At 41.7% G+C, this 14,005-nt stretch overlaps 1 protein-coding gene across 1 annotated transcript; it reads left to right on the top strand.

Annotated features, from left to right (window-relative positions):
• Window positions 1-689: 689 nt before the first annotated feature.
• On the top strand, window positions 690-13,640 carry LOC308089102 (endosomal/lysosomal proton channel TMEM175-like; the record flags this gene model as incomplete). Its single annotated transcript, XM_080433673.1, has 10 exons — window positions 690-833; window positions 5,248-5,286; window positions 5,390-5,487; window positions 5,599-5,650; window positions 8,168-8,203; window positions 8,585-8,668; window positions 10,269-10,433; window positions 11,519-11,597; window positions 12,458-12,593; window positions 12,819-13,640. The coding sequence occupies 10 exons, from the start codon at window positions 690-692 to the stop codon at window positions 13,498-13,500; spliced, it is 1,515 nt and encodes a 504-aa protein (XP_080289799.1). The 3' UTR covers window positions 13,501-13,640.
• Between the last annotated feature and the right edge of the window lie 365 nt (window positions 13,641-14,005).

Consider the following 14,005-nt stretch of genomic DNA (forward strand, 5'->3'; position numbering starts at 1 on the left):
GGTGGGGACTGCGTTTGCCCCAACTCAAAGTGACTACTGGCCAATCACAGTGCGTCTTTCCCGGGACTTAACCAGCTCTCAACTTCCGGTACACAAACGCAGCACACTTACAAAGCTGGCAGTGACGGGACGCATCCGGTGAAAGGCGGAATTACACTCACTGTAAACAGGAAGTAAACCAGGGGGGGGGGGGGGGGGGAATGGCGTTCGGCCACAGACGGGATTAAAACACTTCTTTATTGAGAAATACGGACTAATACATTGCGCAAAGACTCCGAAGCGTGACTTAACATTTGGAACAACCGGGTAAGCACCTTATATATTTGTTTTGTACATGTATGGAGAAGTACGGGCTTTACTGGTGAAAGTGCAGGACGCACTGGCTGGGGGGTGCAGGCCAAGACTAGACACGAAAGTAAAAGACAGACTTCGATACAATACATCTATGATAGTCTTGATCCAAGGCTTAAAGCCTAAGGCTAGATTAATGTGGTTGTTGTGGACCAGGAGGTCATAATAGATTAATTGCCATGCAAATAATTGGAGATTATAACGATTTAATTGTTTATTTGGCTTGGAACATTGGAATAAGAATTTAAAAAATACATTTCTGTTTGCCTTTTTAAACAATAATTGCGATTATGCAAATGATGTAATAACTGTGACAGGCCTACCAGGAGGAGGAGGACATGGAGAAGCAGAGGAGGAACATCATCATGATGATGGACCATCATCATCATCATGCAGCGCCTGCTGGACACAGCAGCACACAGTCCTCTCACAGACTGCTGGCCTACAGCGACGCACTCATCTCTATTATAGCTACTGTCATGGTAGGACTGCATTACAACACATTATTATGATCTATTATAGCTACTGTCATGGTAGGACTGCATTACAACTCATTATGATCTGTTATAGCTACTGTCATGGTAGGACTGCATTACAACAACACATTCATATGATCTATTATAGCTACTGTCATGGTAGGACTGCATCACAACACATTATTATGATCTATTATAGCTACTGTCATGGTAGGACTGCATCACAACACATTATTATGATCTATTATAGCTACTGTCATGGTAGGACTGCATTACAACACATTATTATGATCTATTATAGCTACTGTCATGGTAGGACTGCATTACAACACATTAATATGATCTATTATAGCTACTGTCATGGTAGGACTGCATTACAACACATTAATATGATCTATTATAGCTACTGTCATGGTAGGACTGCATTACAACACATTAATATGATCTATTATAGCTACTGTCATGGTAGGACTGCATTACAACACATTAATATGATCTATTATAGCTACTGTCATGGTAGGACTGCATTACAACAACACATTCATATGATCTATTATAGCTACTGTCATGGTAGGACTGCATCACAACACATTATTATGATCTATTATAGCTACTGTCATGGTAGGACTGCATTACAACTCATTATTATGATCTATTATAGCTACTGTCATGGTAGGACTGCATTACAACTCATTAATATGATCTATTACAGCTACTGTCATGGTAGGACTGCATTACAACTCATTATTATGATCTATTATAGCTACTGTCATGGTAGAACTGCATTACAACACATTAATATGATCTATTTTACTGTCATGGTAGGACTGCATTACAACTCATTAATATGATCTATTATAGCTACTGTCATGGTAGGACTGCATTACAACACATTAATATGATCTATTATAGCTACTGTCATGGTAGGACTGCATTACAACCAGACAATTGGACTCGAGTCATAGTGACTCGACTCGAGTCTGACTCGAGTCGCATATTTGACGACTTGCGACTCGACTCGGACTTTGAAGGTAAACACTTGCGACTCGACTCGGACTTGGAAGGTAAAAGACCAACGAGACTTGAGACTCGACTCGGACTTGCTAGCCAATGACTCCCGACTCGACTCGACTCGAGACAAGATTACTCTAATGACTCGTTTTGTTTTTTCCCCTATGAATGATCTGTGTGTGAAATGCGCTCACTCTACCGCAAATGCCTCTCTCTCTTCATACAACCCCATGCTCACTCTACCGCAAATGTGCTCTCTCTCTTTATATAAACACATGCTCACTCTACCGCAAATGCGCTATCTCTCTTAATACAACCCCATGCTCACTCTACCGCAAATGTGCTCTCTCTCTTTATATAAACCCATGCTCACTCTACCGCAAATGCGCAATCTCTCTTCATACAAATCCATGCTCACTCTACCACAAACGCCACCACCGCTCCCAGCGGGGTCATTTTGATTCTATGACGGCTGCCGTCTAGTTATCATCAGTGCCAGTGTTGTGAGGAAAAACAAGCAACCAGGTCTAGGAAAACCAGCCCAAAAGAAGCGATCTACAAGCTCACAACGCCTGGCGATGCAACTAGTTCGTGTTTTGTTTATGACCCCAGCCACCCCAACAACAACAGTAGCACCAGCCAGCGAGATATACGTACTTGTAAACATGAAAGTCACTCACCACTGTCGAATTTACTTTATCCATGGTAACAGCAATAAAGTCTTAGTCCGTTTTTTTGGTGCGCAACACAACCCTCGTTTAAGTGAATTGCTTTCACCTGCTGCTGCTGTGCAGAGTGTGCGCTACAGGGCATATCTCCGCCAAGCCAGGGTGACCTACCCAGGCTCATGAAATTCATATGCAGGCATAGTAGCCAATTAGAATGAAATCTGCAAAAACGGACTCATTTACTGATACAGAACCATATATTGGCTATTTATTATGGCTGTCGGGTGGAAATCTTGTATGTTCCTTTTTCATTATTATTTAAAAACAATTTGAAATCGTGAAAATAGCCAATCTACAAGCTGTAATTATTTAATAATTAAGAAATACTATATTTTAAAGACTGAAACATCAACTAAAGTCAATATTAGAGCAAGTTCATTCACATTTCATTTGAATGAAAATAACTTGTGGGTAAAATTCATTCTGTAATGTTATTAATGTGAGCCCTACTTCAGTCAGTGAAGTCCAGGGCTGAATGTGACATATTGAGACCTATATAACTAAATATTGGTCATTTGCCAACACATTATTTTGTGAAATAAATGGGTTATATTTCACAGATAGTTATACTATTCTTATAATATATTAAAATACAATCATCCTTAACCTTCAAGTTAAATGCATTATTGACTTGCCCACAACAGAAAGACTTGGGACTCGACTTGGACTTGGGACCAAATGACTTGGGACTCGACTTGGACTCGGACCGGAGGGTTGGATTGACTTGGGACTCGACTTGGACTTGGGACCAAATAACTTGGGACTCGACTTGGGACTCGGACCTGAGGGTTGGATTGACTTGGGACTCGACTTGGACTTGGGACCAAATGACTTGGGACTCGACTTGGACTTGGGACCAAACGACTTGGGACTCGACTTGGACTTGGGACCAAATGACTTGGGACTCGACTTGGACTCGGACCGGAGCGACTTGAACAATTGTCTGATTACAACACATTAATATGATCTATTATAGCTACTGTCATGGTAGGACTGCATTACAACACATTAATATGATCTATTTTACTGTCATGGTAGGACTGCATTACAACACATTAATATGATCTATTATAGCTACTGTCATGGTAGGACTGCATTACAACTCATTATTATGATCTATTATAGCTACTGTTATGGTAGGACTGCATTACAACACATTAATATGATCTATTTTACTGTCATGGTAGGACTGCATTACAACTCATTAATATGATCTATTATAGCTACTGTCATGGTAGGACTGCATTACAACTCATTATTATGATCTATTATAGCTACTGTCATGGTAGGACTGCATTACAACACATTAATATGATCTATTTTACTGTCATTGTAGGACTGCATTACAACACATTAATATGATCTATTATAGCTACTGTCATGGTAGGACTGCATTACAACACATTAATATGATCTATTATAGCTACTGTCATGGTAGGACTGCATTACAACACATTAATATGATATATTATAGCTACTGTCATGGTAGGACTGCATTACAACTCATTATTATGATCTATTATAGCTACTGTCATGGTAGGACTGCAATACAACACATTATTATGATCTATTACAGCTACTGTCATGGTAGGACTGCATTACAACACATTATTATGATCTATTACAGCTACTGTCATGGTAGGACTGCATTACAACACATTAATATGATCTATTTTACTGTCATGGTAGGACTGCATTACAACACATTAATATGATATATTATAGCTACTGTCATGGTAGGACTGCATCACAACACATTATTATGATCTATTATAGCTACTGTCATGGTAGGACTGCATTACAACACATTATTATGATCTATTACAGCTACTGTCATGGTAGGACTGCATTACAACACATTATTATGATCTATTACAGCTACTGTCATGGTAGGACTGCATTACAACACATTAATATGATATATTATAGCTACTGTCATGGTAGGACTGCATTACAACTCATTATTATGATCTATTATAGCTACTGTCATGGTAGGACTGCATTACAACACCACATTACTATTATAGCTACTGTCATGGTAAGGAAGACATTACAAACGTTAACGTTACATTTATTATGTCAGGACAATAAGGAGTCAAGGACATAAACACTGATTTATAATTCAGGTGGGGTTGGCGAAAGGGCCTTTCTGTGTGGAGTTTTGCATGTTCTCCCCGTGTCCCCTAGGGTAGGTACCCTCACAAAAACATGCAGTAATCCTGGTCTCTATACTGCCTCCCCCTGGTCAGCCGGGGCGCCTGATGGAGGGGAAAGGAACTGGTTGGAATAACGTGTTCCTTCCACGCGCTACGTCCTACCGGGGAAACTCCCCCCTGTCAGGTGATAAGTAAAAAAGGCATGGGTTTCCGAGGCGAGGTGATAAGAAGCGGCCTGCTCACTCCTTATGCAGTGAAGGAAGCATGAGCTCAGTTCGGGGCTCTCCCCTGACTGGCAGAGGGAGAGTAGCGGCCAGGATAACAACTTAGGCATTGGCACTGGGTTACAAAAATCGAGGGATAAAAATAATTAAAACAAAAAAGAAAAACACAAATTGCTAATTAAAGTTATAATATAATGATATGCATTTGGATGATGCATCCCGAACCCCTCCCCCCAGTTTAACAACACACGTTTTCCACCTGTTACACTTACCTAACTGCTTTTTTTCCTTTTATTTATAGATATTACCTGTTGCACATACCAAGATTGCAGATAACGAGGTAATAATGAGCTAGTATAACAAACTCTTGATGCAGAACAAACAAATTGCTGTAAATAATAAGGTTCTATGACATAGTAAATCCATGTGTGTTTGTCTGTTAGGAATTAAGGGAAAGCATTCAACTGATGCTGTCAACAAAGATCGCTGTATACTTGATGACATTCATGATTGTCACTATGGCATGGGCTGCTCATGTTAGGTATATGCTATAACTTTATAGATTTTCAGTTTTGTTTCACATGATCTTTTATGTAACAGTGTTTTTGTTTCTAACATGTTTGTCATTCATTCCTGTTTTATGTTTTCACAGATTGTTTCAAGTCATTGAACGAATTGACGATAGTCTTGCACTTCTGAACCTCGTAAGTGTCAAACAGGTGTGACTTTAAGGTGGTGTTAGTGATATGTTTTGGTTGAAACAAAATGTTTTTCATTATACATTTGAAGCTATAATTATAGTGTTTGTTCAGTAACAGGGGGTCTCTCCAGCTCTTCAATAAACAGAAAGTTAATGTTCAGGTGGGTTGCCAATATCATCCAATCAGGAGAGCGTGCCCATTCATCAGCTTCACTTTAGTGTTCCAGTTCCAATTTTGTCTGCTAATGTCTTTGTGTAATCACTTCCAATTTCACTTGTTCATCTTGTATCCAGTATAAGTTCTCTATCCTGATTGGATAAAATTGTTATCCCGACATGAAAATGTATTTGATTTTTTTACTAAAGAGCTGGAGAGATGGCTAGACCCTGTTACTGAACAAACACTAGCAATGATTACTATCACAATATAGAGCTCTTTAACACTTATTTTAACAAAAAATATCACTTACTGGCTGCAACTAAAATGTTATTACTTTACAAATAGTTCATATCCTATATATTAAAATTGGCTTAAGGGAGGATCGGCTGGCTGGCCGGCCGGCGGACCACAGCCACGTCACTCTGACTCAGACATGACCATAAACAAACCCGATATGCCCATATATAAGCATATATGGAGATCCAGTTGTCCAGAGCCACAGATCCGACTGCTATGCACACGATATGGTCATGTGCACATATGGGACCGACCAACTTCAAACTCGGCTTGCACATCTGCAAGGACTGTAGATAGTGTGGTGCCTACCGGATATGCGGTTGTCCAGAACCGCCGATCCGACCGATATGTTCATATATGGGCAATTGGGCATATATGAATATCCAGTTGTCCAGAACCACGATCCAACCAATATGCCCATATATGGGCATATCCATATACAGGGTATGGGCATATCTCCATATATGGGTACAAAATGGACATAGACAGACGGGTACTCTGACAAACTCCCGGCATATGATTCAGACATATGGGTCGGATCGGCGGTGCGACGTAGGTGTGAGGGTCACGTACGTAGTGGCCCGAACCTCTAGTAACTAATATGGACCAAATAGAGTTATGTAATTCCTTGAATGGTAGTAGAGAGTGGATGAAATAGTAATGGCCGTGTTTCCCAAAGAGATTCGTAGAGATGCTGTGTAGAGATCCTGCGCAGGTCCTACGACGGGTCTTACGTGCGTCCACACAGGCTGCGCAGTACCTTAGCAGGCACGTAGATTTCAGGTCATGTGTAGCCTACGCAGCTTGCGTAAGAGCCTCCTACACAGCTGGGACCCGGCGAAACCTACGCTCTACCCTCATTAGAAGCAGCTGGTTGTGCCCTACGTGCAATCTAAACTGGCTTCAGGAAACACCATCGTCGTAGGTTCCCAAATCCACGGCGCCCTGGGGCGCTCGTAACACCTATCGTAGCGAAATAGATCTATGAAAAGACCGACCGACCACACACACACACACACACACATATAATTTATATATATATATATATAAAAAATACGTCCGGGCCGGTGCGTAACGTGCGATGCCTACCCAAAAAAACAGACATACAAGCTGTCAACGCACTGCGACATGCCGTGTCGACAGCTTGCAGATCTGTTCTTTTGGGTAGGGCGAGCGGCTGCGCTGCTTCGTCCTCTATGCATGAACCCGAAGTTTACAAATTGTACTCTCACGGATGATCCGATCGTCTGATAAAAATATTAAGCATAAGCCAAGTTAACTAAAGGTATATAAATGATGGTGAGCATGTTTCCTTAATTTCTAAGTTTTATAGTTAAACGTTATGATGAAAGTCCCCAGTTCCTCTCACAAAGTGACAGCTGTTGCGCTCGCCATGTTTATGAATGGTTAAAAAATCTTTTGAAAGCAGATCTACAAGCTCACAACGCCTCACAAGCTTGTAGATCTGCTATTTTCAAAAGATTTTAATACATATTAAATTTGGGAAATGGGACATTCTGCATACCTTTACTTTTGGTATTTTAAGTATATTTTGCAGATGTCACCTCACCACTGTAATTTAATTCATAAATATATTATTCAAAAGTTGTATTTGGAGTGGACTGCTTCAGGACATCTGACAGTTGGCTCTGGTATTTTTATGATCCATTTCACTGTATATATTCGCAAAGGGAGTTTAAACTGCTGTGTAGCGTAGGACAGCACTACGTAGTTTACGTAGGCTTTACGTAGGCTTCGTCCAGGAGGTCTTAACGTGCATGCTGTCTCCGAATTTAGTTTTAGCACACACGTAACGCTGTGCGCTTGAGAACCTACGACGATGGTGTCTCCAGAAGCCAGTTTAGATGGCACGTAGGGCACACACAGCTGCTACTAACGAAGATAGTGCGTAGGGGGGTTGCTACTGCGCAGCTGCGTGGAGGCTCTTACGCAGCTTCTAGGCTACGCACGAGCTCAAATTCTTTTGGGAAACCCGGCCAATGTCTGTTTTTCTCTGCAGAAAAGGTTCCCTCTGTTTAAGTTCTGCTCTCGGTTCTGTTTCAGGCCTGCATGATGTTGATAACGTTTCTACCTTACACAGTGAGTATAAGTGGACTGGGAGTGCTGCTCACAGGCATTGTAATGTTAGGCAGCTGTGGGTCTGTGAAAGGGTATGAGTCTCTGTTCTTTTACATCATTATACACTGCTGCAAGAGTGTGTTCTCACTCAGTCAACCTGTTTGGTTAAATAGCTTTAGTAGTTGTAGTTGCATGTGACTAAACATTGAATGTCCATGACCATGCCTCCTTCACACTTGCTTTTTACACAGTTTCCTCATCTGGCTCATATTGTTTAAACAGGGTTCAGAATGAAACATAAAGACAGTTGATTCTCTTGTTCACAACAGAACAGAAAGCGTGGTGACTCTGGTGTTGTTTTTCCACACTCGTAACACGGTTGTATTTTTCTTTCCTCTGCAGTTCAGCCTCATGGCAACCTTCCCTAACAACATCTTGGGGATCCTGTTGTTCTGTGCGTGTGTCATGGTGATAGGTTTAATTCAGGTAAGGAGTCTGCTGTGCAAAATGAACAGAGAGGAATCAAAACCACGAGGAAATGCCTGTGATTTTTATTCAGTTTTAATACTTGTATCGCAGTTGTTTTGCCTATTTCCCCTAGTTCCTATAGTTCCTCTGATTAAATAGGGAAAGGGGAGTATTTTCTGGGCCCTGAGGGAGGATAAATTGCTTTTTTTAAATTCACTAACATATTGTTGATGCCGGGCAGAAAGCTTGTATCTCCATATTTCAACTTTTTGGGCGGTGTAGCCGCCCCTATAAGTGGGGTTGGGACACCTCATTAGTACACATTTGCTGTACTGTGATTGGCTCATTAGTACACCCCTAGCTGTACTGTGATTGGCTGACTCTATTGGCTGACTTTATTCAGCACTGTGATTGGCTAGCGAGACACATGATGACATTAATAACCTATAAATAGGACTATGCACTTCAAAAAGTAGTGAGTAGTGAGCTTCCATCACTGTGATGACCACACCGCCCACTTCACACTGGGTGTGATTTTTGTCTCCGCCAGAGGTGGAGAGTATGTTTTCGTTCTGTCCCGCTGTGTGTGTCCCCCCCCCTAGCCAAGCTAACATTGGTCAAGCTTCACGTGACACGTGACAATATGTTGTCACCAATGCTTTTGATTGGCTAGCGAGACGCATGACGAAATAAAATCCTATAAATAGGTGTGTCAAAAAGCCATTTATGTTTTTTGAAGTGAGGTAACATTGGTCAAGCTAACGGGATCGAGCTAACATTGGTCAAGTGACACGTGACAATATGTAATATAAATAGGTAAGACAGGATTAATCAGGAACAGTACTGGCGGAGACCTGTGCTCCGAGGAGCACATTCCCGAGGAGCACATTCTCTAGTTTAGGTTTGTTTTTGCTTTGTAAATTAATGCCCTACTTCGTTGTATAAGAGTGTCCCTCAAAATATTTTAGAACATTTGTGAAAGTGGTTAAGTCTGTATGTGGGTTTTTAATTATTTAACCAATGCAAAGTAAAGGATTCATTGAAACACAGGTTCTTTATTCCATTTCATGAAAAAAAACATTTTTGGACATGCAAGATTTCCATTCCATTTGTTTGCCATGATTCTCCTTTATTTCTAATCAAAATAAAGGAACACTTGAGCTCACCCTGCCTCTGCTACTTGAGCTCAAGTACTAACAGATACACTCCAGAGCAATGCACGCACATCCAAAACAAACACGGGTGCAGGATGAAGAATACTGAAGATCAAGAAAATAAATAATTATCCACACACCACTCTAAATGCTCCCTCAGAGCAAATTGTATTGGAGGTACAGTACTATGTTTCGCCCATCAGGTCTTCATCAGGTACACGGTGAGGAGGTTGGAGATTTAGACGCAAGGAAATTTAAACCCTATGGTCGCAGAGGACCACTACTAGTTGAAAAGTAGTATTGCCTGAAGCATGAAGCGCAACACCCCACCCCCTTCCCAAGCAGGCATTCTGTGTGACAGAAATGGTGTTTTCCGTGCTGGAGACCTGCATGTTCGAATCGCGGGAAGGACATAAATCTTACGTAGTGCAGCTTTATCCTCTCTCTCTCTCATGTGTCTCCAGGCTGTGATTGTGGTCTATGCGTTCAGCCGTCCGTTCCTTCTGAACGAGCAGATCCAGATCTCAGAGAACCAGACCTTCTACAAGCACCACATCCTCAAGGTCATCATGAGGGTTCCCATCATGTGCTTCTTCGCCAGTATCTTCGCGTTCATATTCTTCCAAGTGGTCGGTGGTGCTTTAAAATCTTCTCTCTTTCTGTCTATTCATTTGCAACAAGAAACGGGTCAAGCTGGGTTCTCTGGCGTGCTCGTCATAGATCGAGTTGAGAGAACAGTCTGACTGCCTTTTGTTTAAGAGTAGTCAAGTTGACCCATTATATATTTTATTAAATACTAGAGTTCCTTTCAATTGTCAAGCATACAGTATCTTACCTAAATTGGACTGGCTTTTTACTACTACTAAGCAAGGTAGTTAGTAGTTTAGCCAGCTTGCGTGGTGGAAGCCAAACAGTACGGTACCCGTAACTACCAGTGGCAGTGAAACACTGTCTTTGCATCCCTGCAACTTCCATTGGAACGCATATTTCCGAAGGCTGGATATTATATTGTCAATAAGAGAAGGAATTCCCTTCTACCTGACAATGTGGACAGATTAGACTTCTTGGCACACAACCTGAAGAGTTCATTTGCAAATTTGTGGATTTAACATTTTCCAAGCTACTAGGCTTACTTTTCATTTAAAATGTGTTGTTTATATGAAACTCAAACACTCTTATCCACTGCTAGGCTCTGCAATGTTGCCCCCCACTGGATCTATAATGAATTGCATCTTTTGGATTGTAGGGCCAGCCCTACATATAACATAAGGGCAGAAGTATTAAATAAGACCTCTTAAAATCTTGTCATAAACATATTAATATTCCTGCATCCAGTGAGCACCTGAACTGTTGTGTCTACTAGTAACTTGCACAGCTTTTTCTTAGATTATTAATTGTTGTACTATATATGCAATTTAATGTCTGATTTGTACTTTTTAGTCAGGGGATATTAGCAGAAAATGTTCCAAGCTTGGAATAAATTCCTTACCAAAAAACATCTTCACCAATGTGTTTGTAAAAGTGTCTAGTAACACATCTCACAAAGACTGAAATGCAGATTTTTTTTTTTGGTAAGGAATTTATTCCAAGATTTCTTTAATATCCCCTGACTATTTTAACTGTTGTTATTGTAAAGCACGTTGTAACTTTGTTTGAAAGGCGCTATATAAATAAAGTTATTATTATTAACTTTGTTTTCATTTTTGTCTCGCAGGCCTATGTGCTCTTAGCCATTGTGATCTTCTTGCCATACATCACCCAGTCGTTAAAGTGGTGTCGCAGCAAAGCCATCGGTAAGGAATGGTTCATCTTAAGCAGTGTTGGGCAGTAGAGCCAGTTGGTATCTTATCAATAAGGATCTTTAGCTGGATAAGTGACCTCCGTGAAGGTGGGTAGGTGGTCACCTAAAGCTGGAGCACGTAATTCCGCTCTGGTTAACACATCCACCGCCAGAGGTTAATCTCATAATAATGTACTCACCTGCCAAGGTGTTTTTGTTGTTTTTTTGTTTTTTTCATGTCGCCATAGATCTTGTTAAAATCCTTAAGATTGAGCCGTGAACGGTCTGTTTACGTCCGCGAGATCTCCCTGTATCTCCCAGTGAAGACCGCATGTCAAACGGACTTCCATGACTGTAGTTAGAGCGGATTACGTTAAACAGTGAAATGCGAGGAGAAAAAACTACAGGAAGAGAATTGAGTTTCAGTTTCGTCTGTAGAATGGGAGCGGGCGTGATCGTCGAAACCGGATCCCAAATAATTCTATTTCCTGTCATCAAACCGGAAACGGAAGTGGATCAAAAAAATTCCGAAAGTGCACCCGGACCGCGCATGCGCGAAAAGACCGCAGCCCGTAGGACTACGGGCTCGGCGCTTAACCGTTGGATTTAACGGCCCGTAGAACTACGGGCCCGGCGGTAAAGGTGTTAAGAGCTCCTGTGCATGTTCTTCTAGCTCAGCTATTCTTTTTGAAAGATTTTGAAAGTTAAAGTTAAGTGGTCTATCTGTGGATTTATACATATTTAACCAATGAAAAGTATTAAAGAGCTTATAACTAAACAATAACTACATTGGGTCCATTAGAACATAGGCTCCAGTTTGGTTTTCTGCTTAGATTTTTTTTGTTACAGAATATGAATGTATGTTTGTTTCAGGTCAAAGGGAGGAGACTCCAGAGTCCATGCAGATGTTTTTGTACCACCCCAATGAACCCCTCAGCAAAGAGCGCGTGGAGGCTTTCAGTGACGGAGTTTACGCCATCGTAGCCACACTCCTCATCCTGGACATTTGGTTTGTTGAATCCCTTTATTTTGTTGTCATAATACAGTAGGATTAATGGAGGGTAAATACCTTTTTTTAAATCAATTATTTTCACTGAAACATTTCAGTACAGCAGGCCACATGTGCCAAGGGATCATCAAGTCCGTCGACTTGAGCGGTTCTTTTGTGTTTTATATCGATGTGTCAAAGAAAATCTGAACTAATCACCGTTTCCATGTCCTGTGGGGCCTTCAGCGAGGACAACATTCCCGATGCAGACACGGTACAGAAGCAGTACGGCGGCAGTCTGGTCGCAGCTCTGCAGGCCTACGGCCCGGAATTCCTGGCTTACTTCGGCTCCTTCGCCACCGTCGGTCTCCTCTGGTTCGTCCACCACTCCCTCTTCCTCCACGTCACCAGAGCCACGCGTTTCATGGGCCTTCTCAACACCTTCTCCCTCGCCTTCGTCGGAGGCTTGCCTCTAGCCTACCAGCTGACCCACGAGTTCCCGCGCAACTCCCGCAACGAGCTGGAGGCCATTCAGATCAGCTGTGTCATCATCTTCTTTGCGGGCATATTCCAGCTAGCCATTTGGATCGTCGCACTGTTTGATGAACGGAACACTCTGCACCCAAAAGTGAGATACGGTGGATCAGAGCATGCCTTTATGCTAGCGAAGCTAGCGTTGTATCCGAGTATAGCGTTCGGGACGTTTTTCCTAACGTGTATTTTGAGTAGATTTAGCACATCTATCTTTCACCTGATGGAGATCACGGTGCCATTTGCCTTTCTGGTGTTAAGGTTGTTGGTACGTGTTGCCTTGGCGCTTTTGCGGTTAATGTTCTGTCCTGATAGACCAGATGTTCAGTCGGTTTTAGAGGAGGAGGAGGAGGAGGAGGAAGACCCTAGATTGCCCTTTAATGCACTAGTCACTTAGCTTTGAAGGAAGTGGCCATTGGAAAGTGAAATGTTTGTTACTGGAAATGGGCATTGCAAATATGCATGGCCTTAAGGTGGAATGTGGGGTTAGATTGATCCTATTTATTTAGATTCAGGTGAGCGGTACCTTAAATCTGATGTGAGGACCCATTACAAAATAATCGAACACGATAAGTTTCAATTTAAAATCTTAAGTACTGTGCCGTTTAAGGAAAAGCACACAAAAAAAGAAATGGCAAGGGAGGCAAAACTGAAACATTGTGATATGCTTTAAGAACTTGTAGAGAATGAGCCAAAGGAGTCCCGTCTTGTACCGTTGGGGCAAACAAACGAGGGAAGTGACAGCAGGTGAGTAGATACTGCAGGACTGATGAGGGAGTGGAGACAGGTGTGTACAGTAGGTAACGCTGAGGTGAGGCGAAAGGAGAGAGACAGACTCCTCCTGAACAGTATTATTGGATCAAGCTTATAAAAACTGACATACAACGTGTTGATATCTTTAG

This window comes from Gymnoscopelus braueri (assembly GCF_963280865.1).
Source record: "Gymnoscopelus braueri genome assembly, chromosome: 7".
Lineage (NCBI taxonomy): Eukaryota > Metazoa > Chordata > Actinopteri > Myctophiformes > Myctophidae > Gymnoscopelus > Gymnoscopelus braueri.